This window comes from Eucyclogobius newberryi, unplaced genomic scaffold, assembly GCF_026437365.1.
Source record: "Eucyclogobius newberryi isolate DKJ021-1_F unplaced genomic scaffold, fEucNew1.0.hap1 SCAF_20, whole genome shotgun sequence".
NCBI classification, from domain to species: domain Eukaryota; kingdom Metazoa; phylum Chordata; class Actinopteri; order Gobiiformes; family Gobiidae; genus Eucyclogobius; species Eucyclogobius newberryi.
In genome coordinates, this window is record NW_027315835.1 from 10,255,370 (window position 1) to 10,276,658 (window position 21,289).

General features: G+C 40.1%; 1 protein-coding gene across 7 annotated transcripts in view; it reads left to right on the plus strand.

Annotated features, from left to right (window-relative positions):
- sdk2b (sidekick cell adhesion molecule 2b) overlaps window positions 1-21,289 on the plus strand; it is a 565,983-nt gene that overhangs the window by 497,732 nt on the left and 46,962 nt on the right. For all 7 annotated transcript variants that reach the window (XM_072455684.1, XM_072455687.1, XM_072455686.1 and 4 more), the window contains exons 30-35: window positions 6,514-6,715; window positions 8,301-8,404; window positions 11,726-11,796; window positions 13,468-13,600; window positions 18,021-18,077; window positions 20,059-20,160. In XM_072455684.1, the coding sequence (XP_072311785.1) occupies window positions 6,514-6,715; window positions 8,301-8,404; window positions 11,726-11,796; window positions 13,468-13,600; window positions 18,021-18,077; window positions 20,059-20,160 (669 nt within the window). The remainder of the gene's footprint in view (window positions 1-6,513; window positions 6,716-8,300; window positions 8,405-11,725; window positions 11,797-13,467; window positions 13,601-18,020; window positions 18,078-20,058; window positions 20,161-21,289) is intronic.

A 21,289-nucleotide genomic window follows, 5' to 3' on the forward strand; every position in this document is an offset into this window, starting at 1 on the left:
CATTTTCATTTGTCGAATAAAAAAAAATGACATTAGATGTGTTTTTCTCAATGTTTGCAGGGTAATTTCCTAGTGTGATGTCATCAATTACAAACAGGAAGTGAAATTATAAACCTAAAAAATTTGCTTTTCTGTGATAAATTTGTAAAAAATTTTAGCAAAATTCTAAGCATATTTATCTTAACAGCATTTTAGTTCAACGAGTCTTCCGACCTGTAGGGGGCACTTTAATCCCTCCTTGAGCAAGTTATAATGTTATTAATTATACGTGTAGAGGATGGTACCGGAAACAAAACAATGCTAATCTTTTATCACTCTTAAACCCAAGCATACTGCCAGGACCAGTTTACCTATAGATGATTATTCTATCTTTGATGTATCTTTTCACAAACATGTCTACGTTCTTTGCGCCGCGTCACATATTCCCATCCACGCGTAAATAAAGGTTGTTTACACGCTGTTGACTGCGCTCACAGGCAGGAGATCGGAATTAAAACACCACTCGGAGACAATATGAGACAGATTTCATTGCACTTTCTTCATTTCAGAGAACAATCCGTTGCGCAAATGTATTTCCTAAGCATCCTCTTTTGCCCCTCGGGTGTTTATCTGTAACGCGCAGATGCCGTTGTGTGCGTGGGTCCATCCATCTGCCTCGCCCCGCAGCCACGTTCCAGATTGTTTGTTCTGCAATTTCCATTTTTCTTTAGCTACTTCCCATTCATCAAGCTCACTTATTTTTTCAACTTTATTTTTTTGTCTTTTCCCCCCCTGAACGAATCATCCCGCTGATCTCTCGCGGTAAAAAAAACACACACAAATAAAAAAAACACTTGATTTGCTTCCGGACGTGTTTATGGTGAGCCGTCCGTATCTTTTTCCCGCGCCCGTCTTCAATTTGATTCTGCTTTTTGCGATCCATTTTTATTTGCATACGCTGAATCGTTTGATCTGGCTGCGTCCTGCCGTTCCCATTTTTTATTTTGCTCTTATCCGTTACCCAGAGTTCACCTTGTGTCTATTTATTATTCTTCAGTGGTGGGCAGAGAGAGCCAAGTATGTACTTAAGCATTACTATTAAATTGCTTTAGATTATTATTGCCGGTACTGTTGAATAAAAGTATTTGCTGGAAAGATTTTCTCTTACTGAGTGACAGTTTGAATGTGCAGTCTGCTGGTCCTGTTCTGGTCCTGTTCTGGTCCTGTTCTGGTCCTGTTCTGGTCCTGTTCTGGTCCTGTTCTGGTCCTGTTCTGGTTCTGTTCTGGTTCTGTTCCAGTCCTGTTCTGTTCCTGTTCTGGTCCTGTTCTGGTGCTGTTCTGGTTCTGTTCTGTTCCTGTTCTGGTCCTGTTCTGGTCCTGTTCTGGTTCTGTTCTGGTCCTGTTCTGGTCCTGTTCTGGTCCTGTTCTGGTTCTGTTTTGGTCCTGTTCTGGTTCTGTTCTGGTCCTGTTCTGGTCCTGTTCTGGTTCTGTTTTGGTCCTGTTCTGGTCCTGGTTGGAGCCCAGTTTAGTCCTGTTCTGGTCCTGTTCTGGTCCTGTTCTGGTCCTGTTCTGGTCCTGTTCTGGTTCTGTTTTGGTCCTGTTCTGTTCCTGTTTAGAGCCCAGTTTAGTCCTGTTCTGGTCCTGTTCTGTTCCTGTTTAGAGCCCAGTTTAGTTCTGTTCTGGTCCTGTTCTGGTCATGTTCTGGTCCTGGTCCTGTTCTGGTCCTGTTCTGGTCCTGTTCTGGTTCTGTTCTGGTTCTGTTCCAGTCCTGTTCTGTTCCTGTTCTGGTCCTGTTCTGGTCCTGTTCTGGTCCTGTTCCAGTCCTGTTCTGTTCCTGTTTAGAGCCCAGTTTAGTTCTGTTCTGGTCCTGTTCTGGTCATGTTCTGGTCCTGGTCCTGTTCTGGTCCTGTTCTGGTCCTGTTCTGGTTCTGTTCTGGTTCTGTTCCAGTCCTGTTCTGTTCCTGTTCTGGTCCTGTTCTGGTCCTGTTCTGGTCCTGTTCCAGTCCTGTTCTGTTCCTGTTTAGAGCCCAGTTTAGTCCTGTTCTGGTTCTGTTCTGGTTCTGTTCTGGTCCTGTTCTGGTCCTGTTCTGGTCCTGTTCTGGTCCTGTTCTGGTTCTGTTCTGGTCCTGTTCTGGTCCTGTTCTGGTTCTGTTTTGGTCCTGTTCTGGTCCTGGTTGGAGCCCAGTTTAGTCCTGTTCTGGTCCTGTTCTGGTCCTGTTTAGAGCCCAGTTTAGTTCTGTTCTGGTCCTGTTCTGGTCATGTTCTGGTCCTGGTCCTGTTCTGGTCCTGTTCTGGTCCTGTTCTGGTTCTGTTCTGGTTCTGTTCCAGTCCTGTTCTGTTCCTGTTCTGGTCCTGTTCTGGTCCTGTTCTGGTCCTGTTCCAGTTCTGTTCTGTTCCTGTTTAGAGCCCAGTTTAGTCCTGTTCTGGTTCTGTTCTGGTTCTGTTCTGGTCCTGTTCTGGTTCTGTTCTGGTCCTGTTCTGGTCCTGTTCTGGTTCTGTTTTGGTCCTGTTCTGGTCCTGGTTGGAGCCCAGTTTAGTCCTGTTCTGGTCCTGTTCTGGTCCTGTTTTGGTCCTGTTCTGGTCCTGTTCTGGTTCTGTTTTGGTCCTGTTCTGTTCCTGTTTAGAGCCCAGTTTAGTCCTGTTCTGGTCCTGTTCTGGTCATGTTCTGGTCCTGGTCCTGTTCTGGTCCTGTTCTGGTCCTGTTCTGGTTCTGTTCTGGTTCTGTTCCAGTCCTGTTCTGTTCCTGTTTTGGTCCTGTTCTGGTCCTGTTCTGGTCCTGTTCCAGTCCTGTTCTGTTCCTGTTTAGAGCCCAGTTTAGTTCTGTTCTGGTCCTGTTCTGGTCATGTTCTGGTCCTGGTCCTGTTCTGGTCCTGTTCTGGTCCTGTTCTGGTTCTGTTCTGGTTCTGTTCCAGTCCTGTTCTGTTCCTGTTCTGGTCCTGTTCTGGTCCTGTTCTGGTCCTGTTCCAGTCCTGTACTGTTCCTGTTTAGAGCCCAGTTTAGTTCTGTTCTGGTCCTGTTCTGGTCATGTTCTGGTCCTGGTCCTGTTCTGGTCCTGTTCTGGTCCTGTTCTGGTTCTGTTCTGGTTCTGTTCCAGTCCTGTTCTGTTCCTGTTCTGGTCCTGTTCTGGTCCTGTTCTGGTCCTGTTCTGGTCCTGTTCCAGTTCTGTTCTGTTCCTGTTTAGAGCCCAGTTTAGTCCTGTTCTGGTTCTGTTCTGGTTCTGTTCTGGTCATGTTCTGGTCCTGGTCCTGTTCTGGTCCTGTTCTGGTCCTGTTCTGGTTCTGTTCTGGTTCTGTTCCAGTCCTGTTCTGTTCCTGTTCTGGTCCTGTTCTGGTCCTGTTCTGGTCCTGTTCCAGTCCTGTTCTGTTCCTGTTTAGAGCCCAGTTTAGTCCTGTTCTGGTTCTGTTCTGGTCCTGTTCTGGTCCTGTTCTGGTCCTGTTCTGGTCCTGTTCTGGTTCTGTTCTGGTCCTGTTCTGGTCCTGTTCTGGTTCTGTTTTGGTCCTGTTCTGGTCCTGGTTGGAGCCCAGTTTAGTCCTGTTCTGGTCCTGTTCTGGTCCTGTTTAGAGCCCAGTTTAGTTCTGTTCTGGTCCTGTTCTGGTCATGTTCTGGTCCTGGTCCTGTTCTGGTCCTGTTCTGGTCCTGTTCTGGTTCTGTTCTGGTTCTGTTCCAGTCCTGTTCTGTTCCTGTTCTGGTCCTGTTCTGGTCCTGTTCTGGTCCTGTTCTGGTCCTGTTCCAGTTCTGTTCTGTTCCTGTTTAGAGCCCAGTTTAGTCCTGTTCTGGTTCTGTTCTGGTTCTGTTCTGGTCCTGTTCTGGTCCTGTTCTGGTCCTGTTCTGGTCCTGTTCTGGTTCTGTTCTGGTCCTGTTCTGGTCCTGTTCTGGTTCTGTTTTGGTCCTGTTCTGGTCCTGGTTGGAGCCCAGTTTAGTCCTGTTCTGGTCCTGTTCTGGTCCTGTTTTGGTCCTGTTCTGGTCCTGTTCTGGTTCTGTTTTGGTCCTGTTCTGTTCCTGTTTAGAGCCCAGTTTAGTCCTGTTCTGGTCCTGTTCTGTTCCTGTTTAGAGCCCAGTTTAGTTCTGTTCTGGTCCTGTTCTGGTCATGTTCTGGTCCTGGTCCTGTTCTGGTCCTGTTCTGGTCCTGTTCTGGTTCTGTTCTGGTTCTGTTCCAGTCCTGTTCTGTTCCTGTTTTGGTCCTGTTCTGGTCCTGTTCCAGTCCTGTTCTGTTCCTGTTTAGAGCCCAGTTTAGTTCTGTTCTGGTCCTGTTCTGGTCATGTTCTGGTCCTGGTCCTGTTCTGGTCCTGTTCTGGTCCTGTTCTGGTTCTGTTCTGGTTCTGTTCCAGTCCTGTTCTGTTCCTGTTCTGGTCCTGTTCTGGTCCTGTTCTGGTCCTGTTCCAGTCCTGTTCTGTTCCTGTTTAGAGCCCAGTTTAGTTCTGTTCTGGTCCTGTTCTGGTCATGTTCTGGTCCTGGTCCTGTTCTGGTCCTGTTCTGGTCCTGTTCTGGTTCTGTTCTGGTTCTGTTCCAGTCCTGTTCTGTTCCTGTTCTGGTCCTGTTCTGGTCCTGTTCTGGTCCTGTTCTGGTCCTGTTCCAGTCCTGTTCTGTTCCTGTTTAGAGCCCAGTTTAGTCCTGTTCTGGTCCTGTTCTGTTCCTGTTTAGAGCCCAGTTTAGTTCTGTTCTGGTCCTGTTCTGGTCATGTTCTGGTCCTGTTCTGGTCCTGTTTTGGTCCTGTTCTGGTCCTGTTCTGGTCCTGGCTGGAACCCAGTTTAGTCCTGTTCTGGTTCTGGTTCTGTCCAGATTAGAGGATCAGAGAGGTAACTGCGTGGTTAACCCTGCTTTGGCCGCACCACAAAGCTGGATCACTTTCTATTGGGCTAGATCTCTATGGCAACAGGCCCTGCACTCATAACCTGATCCGGGCCTGGGTTAAGTTCCCGAATAAGACGAGAAAACGACTCGTGTGAGAGAACGATGCAGAGAAGAGCAGAGAAATGAGGAAATCTATATGCATCGCATCAAAGCGCATGTATTTATGAAGAGGAGGAATTATGTTTGTATTATGTATTATGGAGAATAATCTACACTTGGCTAATGCAGGTTGTTCCCAGATGGAGTTTTTCCATTATCCTTAATCATACTGTATAGCGTTAAATACACTATTAAAATATGTACAGTAACTGGCTGCTTGGCACAGACATAAGTGGCGTTCATTCGGTGCTGTATCACGTCATTAATAACTTTAGCACTTTTCTGTTTTCATAGTCTGTTTTGTCAATTAATGGACTTAGACTTTCTCTGTGGCGCAACCTGTGGCTGTAGTACGCCGATCCATCCTTCTTCATTGTTCTGATTGGTCTGTTCACCATGTCTGGGCTTGTCTGTCCCGGGTAAGAGTAAGCTTTAGTCCCAGTTCTGTCCCATTCTATGCCTAATTCACCAATATGCCACCACTTTATACTAATTAATACAAACTAACATAGAAATATACAGCTCAAAATATTACATCGAGCTTACATTACACCATATGTTCTAAATAAAACGGATAACGAGTCATCAAAACTCTGCTGGCGTGGTTGTGGGGCAGAACTCATACAGTTGTCGTGGCGATGCCCCACAGTGGGATCATATTTGAAATACTGTAATTGACAAACTGACAAGTGTGTTTAATGTACTGATCCCCCTTGTCCACTGTTCTGTCTTATTGGAATAAGAACCCAAGACTCATGTCAAAAAAGAGACAATATTTTACCACTGGGTTTTGTATTAGCTAAACTTTTTTTTATTTTTTAACTGTTTTAAAGTATTGATATATTGTTTTGATATTAACAATTGGTTAAAAGATTCCCTGAACCTACTTTATATAAAGCAAGCTGCTCTTCTTCTGGACGTTGTGTTGTTAATGTAGTTACTTCTATAGTGTGTTTTTTTGTGAGTGAGTGTGTTTGTTTGTCTGTTTGTTTGTTTGTTTGTTTGTTCGTCTGTAATGTGTGCTGGATTAAAACTCCCTAAAAAGCTTTTAAAATACAATCATGAATCATAATAATAACTACGCTTTTAATTGTTCATTTTATTGTAAATTATCCAGGCTTAGTATCTACATAACCCTTTGATTAAGTCGTTTCTAAGTCTAACTGTTTGTTCATAATGAATTAAGTCTTTGTTCATGCTTTATTAAGGCTGATTAATGTGTAGTTATTATAAAGTAGCACCAACATGTTTAACGTTGACTTCAAATTTATTTCCTTGCAAAAAAAAGTGTAAAATAAGTCTATTTTAAATTATACTTTGATCTTTTTTCCCCCCCACAACTTTTTTGTTTTGCTTTTGTGTAAAACAGTTCATTAATTCACTCCTCCAAACAAATATTAGATATAATAATTGCTACTTCGTTTTTAGTGCTTCAATTGTCCTGCACACTTATATACTGACACTGTCTACCTCATTTAAATAGAAGTAGAAATCATGACCACACTTAGATGTACAAATAATAAAAAAGAACATTGCAATAATATGTAATAAACCGTCCTGTCTTGTCCTGTCCTGTCCGCTCAGCCCGGCCTCAGCCCACCAGTCGGCCGTCGGTGCCCCAGAGGAACGTGTCGGCTCGGCAGGTGCTACTGACGTGGGAGCCGGGCAGCGACGGCCTCTCTCCCGTCCGCTACTACACGGTCCAGCTCAGGGAACTGCCCGAAAACAACTGGACCGTCCACTCCGCCTCCGTCAACCACGAAGCCTCCTCCTACAGGGTGTCAAGGTGGGTCTGCGCTTGGATTTAAACGTGAACACGACAGGTCAGGCTACTCACAAATGCCTCTGGTTTGAACAACTATAGCGTATTTACTTTTACGTTACATTTGTACCATCATTTACCATATGTTTATCTCAGTAAACAAGATAAGAAAGAAGGAAATATGAAAAGCTGCACTTTAACCTGTTGAAATGATCCACATCTGATAAAAACAAGCTGCTGGGCATAAAATAAAAATAAAGTTTGTAACCCATTTATTTTCAGTCAAACTTAATTTTAGGACTTTTATATGGATTCTTCCTGGACCTTTTCACTTTATTATAAGTCCCAAAATGCTACTTGCTTCAGTTTTCTAAGAGGAATTGTCAAAAGCTAAGAAATGCCCAAACTAGTGTCAATCAGACCATCCAGACACCAGCTAAACTGCTCTTTATATTTCTAAAATCTTGACGAAATTTAAAATGTGATATTCTTTTTAGTCAGGCGTTTTGGGGGAAATAGGCTCTCTTATAATATGTGTGATAAGGAGGTTTAGAGCAAGTTTGTGATTCGGTCTTGATACAGTCTAGATCAGGGATGTCCAAACTTTTTTCACTGAGGGCCGCATTTTGAAACGTATACGGGGCAGAGGGCCACAGACAACCCGACAATGTCAAATTTGCGAGTGAATCATTTGAAATTTTGCATTTGACATTGTTTTGATGCCTCCACACCTTTAATAAGACTTAAAACGTTAATATTAGGTTGGTATAACATCAAAATGCTTGAATATTTCCAATTTTACACAAAAAAGTACTACTTTTTGTTTTTTGGACCAACTTAGCAGGAAGCATGAGGGCCCAAAAAAATTGGTCTGCGGGCTGCATATGGCCCCCGGGCCGTAGTTTGGACATGCCTAGTCTAGATGTTATGACCACCAAGTTGCAGCGATTCATTCATTTAAAAAAGTGAACTCAAAGTTGCTCTTTTACATATTCCCTGGATGGTTGTTAATCATGTTTAATAGAATATATGTTTTAAAGACAACTTTCTGTTTTATTTTGTAAGACAAAGCAGATATGCCCTTGATCTCTTTAAGTAATGAAAATAATGACGTGTATATTTATAGCGTAAATGCTTAGTTTTGAATTACTGTTTCACAATAAATTCACTTTATTCTTGTTTGTTACGTGGACCTTCAGGGTCAAGTTTACACACAAAGCACACATGAAAATAAACAGATATAACGTAAAAGATAAGGGTCTGCTGGAGTTGTATTGAGGGGAAAAAATGAAAAAAAGCGAGGTTTTAAAAATACTTTTAAAACCTCGAGAATGGGCCGATCTGATAGACTGAGGACTGATAATTGTAGCTTATTAATATCCATTGCAGTTTCCTATTTGAAAGTGTTGTATTGGATGGTAAAAAATAATCGAAATAGTTTATCTTACGTTAAGTTAAATTATTTTCTAGTTCAGTCTTTGCTTAGTCGTAGTTTGGACTCGTTTTTAGTTTTGGTTTAGTCCCAGCCCAGCGATAGCCTGGGTCTAATGTGTCTAATAATCCTGTATGTACTTTATATATAAAATATTGTCGTATCTGCTCTTCTCAGGCTGAAGCCGTTCACATCGTACCAGTTCAGAATCAAAGCTACCAATGACATTGGTGACAGTGAATACAGCGATGAAAGTGAAGCCATCACCACTCTGCAGGACGGTAAGAGGACACCAGGCGCTAATATTGTTGTACTGATCAAATAAATACAAAAAAAATACATTTACATAAACAGAAGGGAAAAAAAAACCAGAAGAACTAGAACAATGTATTTAAAAAAACAAAACCATTCTCTTTAATTTGTTATCTTTACCACATTAGTTTGCTCTTTTTTGTGCTATTGTCCTTTAGCTGAACGATCAAAAATCATTATTATCAAGTTTTTGGAGTTAAAAGGTTATTAAAATTACATGTAAAATACCAAAAACATGTCATTTCTTTCTGATCATGGTCCTTCTTATCACTCACATCAGATTTAGCAGTTTGCATGTCATTTAAAAAATCATACAGGTCCAGAAATCAGATAACGATCAGATTTTTGGTGTGCATGTAAACATAGCCACGTTTGCTAATACTAGAATGTTAGTAAAAATAGTGGTTTATTTGCTTTGACAGCAGAAGGCTTCCCATACTTCTGAAGTGTATCACCTTATATTATATCTTTTAGAGTGACTGACATGCTCCTCTTGAACATACAGTATATATATTTTATAAATATTTTAGGCTTTGTGTAATTACAGGAAATACATATACTGCAGTAGATTTCCTTCAGTTGCTGTACAAAGATGGAGATAGTTGCAAGGAAAAAGAAACTATGCTGGTATAAATAGTGGCGAAAAATATACAAGTCAAGTATTCCCACAGACAAAAAACCAAGGCACTCTGTTTTGGAAAAAATATTAAAAAGCCTTTATTGCAACATGGCTTTAAGTTTAAAATGCGCACCAACGCATTTCAGCCCTAACAAGGCCTTCTTCAGGGTGCAAAGATGGAGATAGTATTGTGTGTTTGCCATTCAACCAGAAGTAAACACACTAATAGTCAGATTATTTTCAAAAATGACACCTTTTTTGCTTTACATTGAACACATTTCAGAAAGTATTATAGAAGCTAGCTGTGGCTGCACTCGTCTCCTTCATAAAGATGACATCAAATAAGATATTCCTTTATTGTCCCACATGGGGAAATTTCATTGGTGCAACGCAGGTAGATACAGAGGTAGATACAGAAGAACAGATCACTTATAGGAAGTCTGAAAAACACTTTCAGTAGAAGATCTCCTATAAATAAATAAAAACTCCCATAGACAAATAAATAAATAAATAAATACATGTGTTAGGTAAAAATTGGTAACTCTAAATTGGGCCTAGTGAATGGCTGTCTGTAATGTCTATGTCTCTGTGTTGGCCCTGCGACAAGTTGGCCACTGTCCAGGATGTACCCCGCCTAAGGCCCGAAGTCACTGGGATAGGCTCCAGTCACCCGCGACCCCGAAAGGGAACAAGCGGTAGAAAATGGATGGATGGAAATAAATAAATACATAAATACCATTGCATGTGATCACGACAGTAATTGCACATGAATATGTGTCACGACAGCACATAAATAAATAAACACAAATACTACAATACAAGCAAAATCACAGTTCTAGTCTGTAGTTTTCACCCAGTATTGTTGCACACCTTTTCATTTTCGGCTTCACACAGACGCATTGCATCAGCCGTTTCCCCGGAACATCCTCCCAGAAAACGCAGCGATTGTTGTGCTATTTTTTGGGGGGGGGAAGCAAAAGCAGCTTGACCCACATTGCCTCGTTGCCGGGGGCGCTCTCTCTCCCGCCGGTGTGGTTTACCTTTAGCTCCGCGGCTCAGGAACGGGGGCTTGTTTCGCGGGCCTCTCTCCGCCGGGATGACACGGCCCTTTGTTCGCGGCGCCGCTGGCTCGGTCCAAAGGTGATGTCATGTGATCGCCATCTGCTGCCGCGACGATACAAGAGCCTTTTGGCAAATCCGGCTGTTCCACCCGCCGACCGTCACGTGCCGCCGTAATTGTTCGTGCCAGCTGCTGCGCCCGCCTCGGTCGATGGGTTTTTATTGTGTTTTGTAGATGCCTCAAACAGCGAAAACCATAGGCGAGCTTTGGGTTTGGGAATTTATTTTGTTCATCACTAAAGGAGGAAATGGTTTTAGTTATGCAAACTATGTGCAGAAGAAATAGCTATCAAAATTGTATATCAACATCACAGTAAGAATAAAGCAGCTAACTCCTACTATATTTGCATTTGACTTAGAACTACCGTTACAGCAGATTAACATATTTCTTATTTACATGTGCAGTTTGGAGCGGGCGGGAGGGAAAGTCCAGAATAGTCCTAATTCTGGACAATATCCTCCTCCCCGACACGACAGTCAGAGAGTATGTTAGTCTGCGTTAAACTATGCAAAGCTATTTAAACAAATATACTGTGAGTGTGAGGGAAAAGGTATAAAAGACTGGTATTTTTCTTATTTTAATGGTTGTAGACGACTGATATGTGTCTTCCTGTAATGCTGTTTACATTATTATCATTTAAAATCTGGCTAGAAAGTTTTAGAAAGGTGTCACGATTTTGAATTTTAGATTATGATGATTATTGTGAGATAAACGTCGTGAATTTTTGCGATTTTTAACGTCACGACCAAAACAACAGAAAAGATCCTTAAAAAAAAAAAAAACTTGTTTTTTACTTTTTGATTTCTGAACACATCATCTCTCCTGCTTTATGGAATCAAACATTCAGAATTTTACATGAACAAAAAGTAAGATGTAAAAAAATGCACTTTACATTTAGGTTTACTTTTTTGAGAAAAGGCTGAGCAGACAGGACTTCTAAGATGGTCACATTTCTTTTTATTTAACTAAAAATACCTCATCTAAATTGAAACTTGTCACTTTTCTATTCATTGAATTTAAAAATGGTAAAAATGTCACTATTATATTTTTTTGTATAAGTCTTTCCGATGATATTGGCACCTTAATAATCACGATTAGCGATAAACATAATAATCTTGACATCCCTTTTCATATATGAAATTTGCATTTGTAGAGAAACCAAACAAAACAATAATGACTGAATAATAAAATAATGTGTTTTTCTGGTGCGTATATCAAATATTTAGTGTTCTTTTCATGATATGTCATGCTCTTCTTTTTACATTTTAACTCACTAGTTTGTTTAAAAAGACAGATCTAACGCACTGAAGACGATTTTACACTTATACTATTACATTTTAAACTGTGGCATGTTCTGGCGGTATACGAGGCTCCTTTGATTGGTTCCTTGACGAGTAGAACTAGAGTAGCCGAACGATGTAGCCCTGGTCGCTGTATTGTTTGTTTGCGCACCATGAATGCCACCGCACACTGCTGGATTAAGCATCTTAAGTCGTGCCCATTTTCCAGTCAATTTAACTCATTTATCTCCTTCTTTTCATTGCCCTACAGCGCCAGACGAGGCGCCCACAATCCTCTCCGTCACGCCACACACAACCACGTCGGTGCTGATCCGGTGGCAGGTAAGGAGACAAAAAAACAACATTTTAAAAACACATGCAATGGCTTTTTCTGCTTCATTGTGGCTGTTTAAAGACGATGAAAAACGACACAAAAATGCACTTTCGCTCACATCCGCGACGTGTTCCCGACTCATTGAACTAAAATGCAGTTAAGATAAATATTTTTAGTATTTTGAATTTTGCCTAATAAATTATAAAAAATGTACCCCAGAATAGCTATTTTTTTATGTTTTTTAATTTTACTTCTATGACATCACAGTAGGAAATTGCCCATTAACCACTGGGGGTAAAAATTTACAAATAAAATATATGATGGCGCCTTCATGTTGTTGAATTCATGTTTAGAGAGTTTAAAAGTGTGTGTAAATCATGCATAAATGTTGACTGGAATGAGTGTTCCTGGTGTGATGTCACTTCCTGTCATTTTCTACAGGTTTTTCAACGTTTTCTCCACAAATACCTACTCGATTGGTGTAAAACTAGAATGTATTTGGACAACAGGTATAATACGCTAAATAAAGTAAAAACATTTTAAAAACCTGTCACGGGCACTTAAACTTTGTGTTTTGATCCGGTGACAGGAAGGAGACACCAAAAAAAAGAAAAACATAAAAAAACACACGCAATGGCTTTTTCTGCTTCATTGTGGCTGTTTAAAGACGGATACAAAATCCGACACAAAAATGCACTTTCGCTCACATCCTCGGAGTATTCACAACTCATTGAACTAAAATGCAGTTAAGATAAATGTATTTTGAATTTTGCTAAAAAAAAAATATTAAAAATGTATCCCAGAATAGCTATTTTTTAATTCCACTACCTGTTTGTAATCTATGACATCACAATAGGAAATTGCCCATTAACCACTGCAAATATGTGATAGCGACTTTATGTTGTTGAATTCATGTTAAGAGAATTAAAAAGTATTTTCTTTGTGTAAATTATGCATAAACGTTGACTGGAATGAGTGTTCCTGGTGTGATGTCACTTCCTGTCATTTTCTACAGATTTTTCAACGTTTTCTCCACAAATACCTACTCGATGGGTGTAAAACTATAAGTTATTTGTACAATAGGTAAACCATATATACACAAAATAAAGTAAACATTTGAAAATGATAAAAAACCTGTCAGGGGCACTTTAACTTTGTGTTTAGATCCGGTGACAGGAAGGAGACCAAAAACAAAAATGGCATAAAAAAACACACACAATGTCGGTTTTCTCCTTCATTGTGGCTGTTTAAAGACGGATTAAAAAAATCTGACGACACAAAATGCACTTTCGCTCACATCCTCGGAGTGCAGTAAAAAAGTCTTGCACCTGAATTAGCAGATCATAAAACAGAACGCTCCCAGCCACAGTGCAGCGTTTATGAGAACACTCGTCGAGTTACAAGCGTACATAGACAAGTACTTTAGAGTTTTGTTTTTTTTTTGTCCGTTGGTCGCCTCTGGGCACGCTCGCACGATCAACCGAAGGTTTGTTACGCCGTCTTAGTCACTTGCGGAGAGGAGATAGGTTATTATTCCGAAGATCTATGGCCCTATTTACAGTAAAGTGCTGGCAAGTACAAACAGCAGGGTTAGGAAGTGACTACACGTGTTGTTTTGGATCCACACACACGGCTTCATTAAAACCGTTTTACATTCTTTGCGTCTGTTTTCCCCGCAGCGACCGTCGGAGGAAAAGATCAACGGGATTCTCCTGGGCTTTCGGATCCGATACAGAGAGCTCCTGTACGATCGTCTCCGCGGTTACTCCATCCGCAGCATCGCCACGTCCTCGTCCTGGGCGGAGCTTAACGGTAAGGAGATGCGCAAAAGCCTTGAGCGTGAATCGTGCTGACGAACTTTTGGATTTTAACGACAGTCTGGTTTATTGTAAAGTAGAGATTATTTAATTTATTTATAATTTTATTGAATTTTAGGATTAGAGAACCTTTGTCAAAAGTATTTACAAGGAATAAGGATTAAAAAACATCAGCTTAACATGAGAGCAAAACATGCATTAACAAAATACTAGATAGAATACAATTAAATCTACATAGAATAAAAACTATGTGATTACAAACATACAAGCGCTTGCATGAAGTAATTATGGAATTATTAGTATCAATACATTTTTATCTGGATTTCACAAACTAAGATGAGAAAATCTAACTTTTTTTGTTGCACAATGGGGAAGAAACCCTAAGAATGCTGTCAACAATCAATAAAAATGCTATTACTACTACTATTTCAACTTAATTTAAATCTAATTGTTAAACTATAATATCAAAATATGCATTAAAAGAAAAAAAAGAAAGAAAATGGCGCGTAAACAATAAAATACAAGTCGGTGCAAGCTATGAAGCTACAATGTTAATACAAATGCTAATGCTATGCTACAAGTAAGTACCTGGTGATGTACAGTGCTGCAAATGGACGAAAGCAAAAGCGTCTTCGGTGTTTTGCAGTCTGCAGTACGTGCTCAGAGAAGTAACACCAGCAAACAGCCGGATTCACGAAATATAAGCATTTGCAAGTTTTGGATGTGGAAATCGAAGTGTGGAAACAGCGTCGCTTTAGCTTCATCTACTGCCAATGTCGGAATAAACATCCAATTCTCTCGCTAATTGAATTCAAAAGAAACAATTGTCAGTCGCTGCTGGGAGGTACGGCACAGTATAACGTTCGTATCGTTCGAATCACACATTAACTTTCCGCTCATTTAAACGACACGGTGAAATGAACGCAGAGTCATTTTCCTCGTATCGAACATCTAAGACTTCAGAGGAGGATCTCCGCAGCTTCCAACGGCACATTTCGGCGCAAATAGACTCATCGCGCGCACTTGTGATTTCGGGAAGGGCTCGCCACCGTTCGAAGGAGTTCATCATTGCTTATTATTATCCCGACACAGCGTCTTTATGTGTCAAGCGGCCCCATTATCTCCATCAAAGCCCAACTTTCACGCAGCCTCATTCTGCTTCCACGATTTCCCCGCCGGTCTTGACACTTTTCAGCAAAACATTTCATCTTGAGATCAGTAGCTGTGGGCTGCAGGCTGTTATTAGTTTTACTGGGGAGTTGTGTTTCGCGGCTCACTGTGACTGGAGCTATAATTTAGACTCTTGTTACATCATCTCTCGCCGGAGCGGTGATTACGGCGGTCGCGCGGGTTTAAAGAACTAAACCGCAGATCTTACTACGCTGGAAGTATAAGGGTGAACTCGATAGGGCTCGTCATTGTGTCGTCATCAGAATGTTACACTTAGCCACGTGCTAAAAGGATGCTAAATGTGTTTGTTTGCTCTGACAAATGTAGAGTGATACGTGTATTTACCAGGAGCGATCCAGCAGTTTATTATAAGATGTTCCTTTATTGCCCACACATGGGGAAATTTCATTGTTGCAACGCAGGTAGATACAGAGGAAAATGACAGATAACGTATAGGAAGTTCAAAAACACTTTTAATAGAAGAACTCTTATAAACAAAACTCTTATAAACAAAAACTGCTATAGACAAAACCTCTCATTTCCTAATAAGGAATATAGGGGAAAAATAAAGATAAAATAAAAACAGCTAGCGTAAGACAAGATAATACTAATAATAATGGTAAAATAAACACTCTATTTACATCAGTTATAAGATAAGATAAGATAGTCCTTTATTGTCCACACATGGGGAAATTTCATTGATACAACGCAGGTAGATACAGAGGAAAAGGACAGATAACAGAATATAGGAAGTTTAAAAAACACTCTTAATAGAAGAACTCTTATAAACAAAAACTCCTATAGACAAAACCTCCCATTTCCCAAAAAGGGATGGAGGGGGAAAGACGATGGTTCTCCGCAGTTTCATGAGTTCCTCCTTTGTATAAACGCGCACAGGCGCCGTTCTGTACGGCGGCTGTGGCCGAGGAGCGCGGTGGGGACGGGGGGGCTAGCTCAGAGCTAGCGCACATCACGACGACACAACGAAAAACAATCAATAATCCAGCCGAACAAAGTCGAAACAAGTTGAATTAAGCGATTCCAGCGCGTGTCCCGATCGTACAACTAAAGTAGAAAAAATATTTACAAAATACAAAAGACAAAGCACAATAAGTGTGAAAAAAGTGTGAAAAAAGAGCGGAGCGTTGCACCGGGCTGCCAGCTGGACCGGCGCCTTTGTGCACATGGATTATTACATTTTATTATTTTTATATACATTTTATTATTTTAATATATTATTACAGTTATATGCACATGGATATTACATGTTATTATTTTTAAATATTATTACAGTTATATGCACATGGATATTACATGTTATTATTTTTATATATTATTACAGTTATATGCACATGGATTATTACATGTTATTATTTTATATATTATTACAGTTATATGCACATGGATTATTACATGTTATTATTTTATATATTATTACAGTTATATGCACATGGATTATTACGTGGATTATTACATATTATCACATGAATCTATTTTCCTCAGTTATATGCACATGGATTATAGGTTAATCCATCAGGTTTTGTTTTAACTTTTGAAAATTTTTCGAGCATTTCTCATCTGTTTGAACGTTTCGTACTGCTTCCAATAACAATCGCTGGTGTCACTTTAGAATAAGGCGTAGATACATTATTATAGTTATAAATGTTTATTCATCATTGACAAACTAATCATTTACTAGGGTTAGGATTAGGGTTAAGGTTAGTGTTTATTTTTGTTAATTGATTAGTTGTTTATTACCAACATTTATAAATTCTTTGTATCTATGCCTTATAGTTGATCAGTTTGTTTTTGTCAATGATTACTTTATGATTATGCCTTAGCCAAACGCATTTTGGCGTTCGCCCGTTCGCCAGTACACGTGGCCTTCTTTAAAGTGCCCATGACAGGTCGGATGACTCATTGAACTCAAATATATATATATTTCGAATTTTGCACACACCAAAAAAACTTTTTAAAAAATGTAAAAAATAATAATAATTAGGTTTATAATTTCACTTCCTGTTTGTAATCTATGACATCACAGTAGGAAATTGGCCATTAACCACTGGGGAAAAAAATGACCAATAAATATACATGTTGAATTCATGTTTAGAGAGTTAAAAAGTTGTTGTTTAAACTATAATTTATTAGTACAACAGGTATAAATACACTAAAGTAAAGTAAGTAAGTAAAGTTAAAGTGCCTGTCACAGGCACTTTAACTTTATACTTAGATTTTCTTTGCCCAGAAGGAGGGTCTATGCACAGGGAGGATGCTCTGGAATGGTTAATCTCAAGGGCTGACTTGGTCAATAATAGAGAAAACTCTATTATTGACCAAGTCAGCCCTTTTGTTCAGCCCTGCGAGGCAAGTGCTATTGCGATTTGGAGCTTTACAAACATAAATCGAATGGAAATAGAACTTATTATAATTTCAGACGGAACCATAGCGATAACCATAGCAATTTCACCTGACAACAACCCTGTCTGTGCACTTGAACAATGCATAAACTTTTTAAAACTAATGAAAAATAGTCACCTTAGATATTTTGAGGAGACACTGAACTAGCCCGGTGCAACACTCCGCTCTTTTTCACACTTTTTTCACACTTATTGTGCTTTATCTTTTGTATTTTGTAATTTTTTTTCTACTTTTGTTGTACGATCGGGACACGCGCTGGAATCGCTTTAATTCAACTTGTTTCGACTTTGTTCTGCTGGATTATTGAGTGTTTTTCGTCGTGTCGTCGTGATGTGCACTAGCTCTGAGCTAGCCCCCCCCCGGCCCCACCGCCCCCCCCGGCCACCGCCGCCGTACGGAACGGCGCCTGTGCGCGTTTATACAAAGGAGGAACTCATGAAACTGCGGAGAACCATCGTCTTTCCCCCTCCATCCCTTTTTGGGAAATGGGAGGTTTTGTCTATAGGAGTTTTTGTTTATAAGAGTTCTTTTCAATTAAGAGTGTTTTTTAAACTTACTATAATCTGTTATCTGTTCTTTTCCTCTGCATCTACCTGCGTTGTATCAGTGAAATTTTCCTATGTGTGGACAATAAAGGATTATCTTAACTTGACATCTGCAGATTTTTTTTGTTACTTTTGCTTCATCGCAGGGAATATTTCAGGTCAAAACTGTAAGATTGACCCGTCCTCCAGCTCATGTGCAGTTTTTGAACGTAACGCAGTGAACCCAACCTTTTGTCTTCCCAATACGTTGCATTTACCAGACCTTTCTTCTTCCCACAGCGCCGTACAGCATCCGGAATCTAAGCGATCCAGCCATGACGCAGTTCGAGTTGGACAGTAAGTAGCGCCGCGAAGCACAAAGTAGCAACGGCGCTCCCGAATGAGCACGTTTTTCCGTTCCGACCATATGTTGTGAGCATTGCAGCGCTCACAAAGATTTTGGCTGACTCAACCACAATAATAGAAGCACAATTAGTAAAGCCAAGGAAGCCGACACACGCTGAGAAACTTGGACGCTGAAATGATCTACTTTTATTGGAAGTGTGCGAAAAACAGATGCTGCGTTTCTCAAGCATAACATTGTCACCGCTGCATACACTCGTGACGGTTTGTTATTTTCTGTGATTACCGTGTTAATTTAAAGTCGTGAACACGTCAAACAGCAGGATATTACGGTGTATTGTCATTGTTAAGATACCTATTGATGTCTTAATGTACAAAATGTAAGGATAGTTGAGTATCTTGACACTTTTTTTTAACATAATTTCTCATCATTATGTAAGATTAAGTTTATAAGTTGTGAAGTTTATAAGTGAAAATTATGAAAGTTAAATGTCAATTTAACTGTTAATTTCATGCAACACCATTATGGAAAAACAAAAACTCTTTATTATTTCTCCTTTTAGCTGTTATAATGTTATGTTTGATCCGTGTAACTACTGTAACACATTAATAGGAACATTATTAGCAAGGTCACCGGTCTTTTTTTCATTATATTTAGTCCTATTTAGCTAGAATTTCTGCCGCTTAAATTGTCCTGTTGTCCTATTACGTAATCTAATACAGCAAATGAAATGACAACCTACTGTAACTCTGTGTAACTCTGCGTAACTCTGCGTAACTCTGTGTAACTCTATGTAACTGCGTAAATCTGTGTAACTCTGCGTAACTCTGTGTAACTCTATGTAACTGCGTAAATCTGTGTAACTCTGCGTAACTCTGCGTAACTCTGCGTAACTCTGTGTAACTCTGCGTAACTCTGATATTCTGCGTAACTCTGCGTAACGCTGCGTAAATCTGCGTAACTCTGCGTATCTCTGCGTAACTCTGCGTAACTCTGCGTAACTCTGTGTAACTCTGCATATTTCTGCGTAACTCTGCGTAACTCTGTGTAACTGTGTAACTCTGCGTAACTCTGCGTAACTGCGTAAATCTGCGTAACTCTACGTAAATCTGCGTAACTCTGCGTAACTCTGTGTAACTGCGTAAGTCTGCGTAACTCTGCGTAACTCTGTGTAACTCTGCCTAACTCTGCGTAACTCTGTGTAACTGCGTGAATCTGCGTAACTCTGTGTAACTCTGCGTAACTCTGTGTAACTCTGCGTAAATCTGCGTAACTCTACGTAACTCTGCGTAACTCTGCGTAAATCTGCGTAACTCTGCGTAACTCTGCGTAACTCTGTGTAACTCTGCCTAACTCTGCGTAACTCTGTGTAACTGCGTGAATCTGCGTAACTCTGTGTAACTCTGCGTAACTCTGTGTAACTCTGCGTAAATCTGCGTAACTCTACGTAACTCTGCGTAACTCTGCGTAAATCTGTGTAACTCTGCGTAACTCTGCGTAAATCTGCGTAACTCTGTGTAACTCTGCGTAACTCTGCGTAAATCTGCGTAAATCTGCGTAACTCTGCGTAACTCTGCGTAAATCTGTGTAACTCTGTGTAACTCTGCGTAACTCTACGTAACTCTGCGTAACTCTGCGTAAATCTGCCTAACTCTACGTAACTCTGCGTAACTCTACGTAAATCTGTGTAACTCTGTGTAACTCTGCGTAACTCTGTGTAACTCTGCGTAAATCTGCGTAACTCTGTGTAACTCTGCGTAACTCTGTGTAACTCTGCGTAACTCTGCGTAACTCTGCGTAACTCTGCGTAAATCTGCCTAACTCTACGTAACTCTGCGTAACTCTACGTAAATCTGTGTAACTCTGTGTAACTCTGCGTAACTCTGTGTAACTCTGCGTAAATCTGCGTAACTCTGTGTAACTCTGCGTAACTCTGTGTAACTCTGCGTATCTCATGACGTCTTGTTCACGCAGAGCTGAGCAAACACAAGCGCTACGAGATCCGGATGTCTGTGTACAACGCGGTGGGCGAGGGGCCAAACAGTCCGCCGCAAGAGGTGTTCGTCGGAGAGGCAGGTGTGTAAAAAGAGACGCCCTGTAACCCTAGAGTAAATATCATGACAGATACAGTAAGTTGTTATAGACAAAACAGTCCTGGAAAAGCAGTATACTCTCCATAGAGACGAGCAGACAGCCAGTACCAACCAGCAAAGTTGCATAGAGCACCTTTAAAGTGCGTGACGGGGTTTTACACTTTGTTTGGTGTATTTATATAACTGTTGTACATATACATTATAGTTTTACACCAATCAAGCAGATATTTGTGGAGAAAACTTTGAAAAATCTGTAGAAAATGACAGGAAGTGACATCACACTAGGGACACTCGTTCTAGTGTCCCTAGTGTAGACACTAGGGACATCATTTACACAAAGAAACAACTTTTTAAACACTAATTCAACAAAAAGAGGCATTTTAAGGCTCAATACTACAGTCCCATGGAAGGCCAATGATATTAGTTGGTTTTCTCCAAAGAATTGAAAATGCATGTTCTTAAATTGTTGAAGTTACTGTACAACTACAACTGCGTAATACTCACTTTAAGGACTGTACGTGCTGAACAATACCAGGACTTAAGCTGTGTAAGCTTAAAAACCAGTAAAACCGTTTTAGTTTAATCAACACAGTAAATAAACTATAAAATAAGTAAAACGGAATAAAAACAGAGTAAAATTAGAAATCAATAAACAAAATGAAAATTAAATAGACTGAAAGGATCGCCTGGATAAAATCAAATAAAAAAATAAAAAAAACAGACGACACACAACTCAAAGCAAAAGAAAAAAAAAAAATCTTTATTGAACTTAATTGTAAGAATCACCTGAGAAATGCATTTTAATATACTGCATATATATATTCGTTATCCCGTCGCAATACTGACCTAACCTAATACTGATGTGCAATTCTGTCGTATGTGCAATTACTGTGAAATTCATGTGCAATCTATGTGCTGTCGTGACACATATTCATGTGCAATTACTGTCGGGATCACATGCAATGGTATTTATGTATTTATTTGTCTATGGGAGTTTTTATTTATTTATAGGAGATCTTCTACTGAAAGTGTTTTTCAGACTTCCTATAAGTGATCTGTTCTTCTGTATCTACCTCTGTATCTACCTGCGTTGCTCCAATGAAATTTCCCCA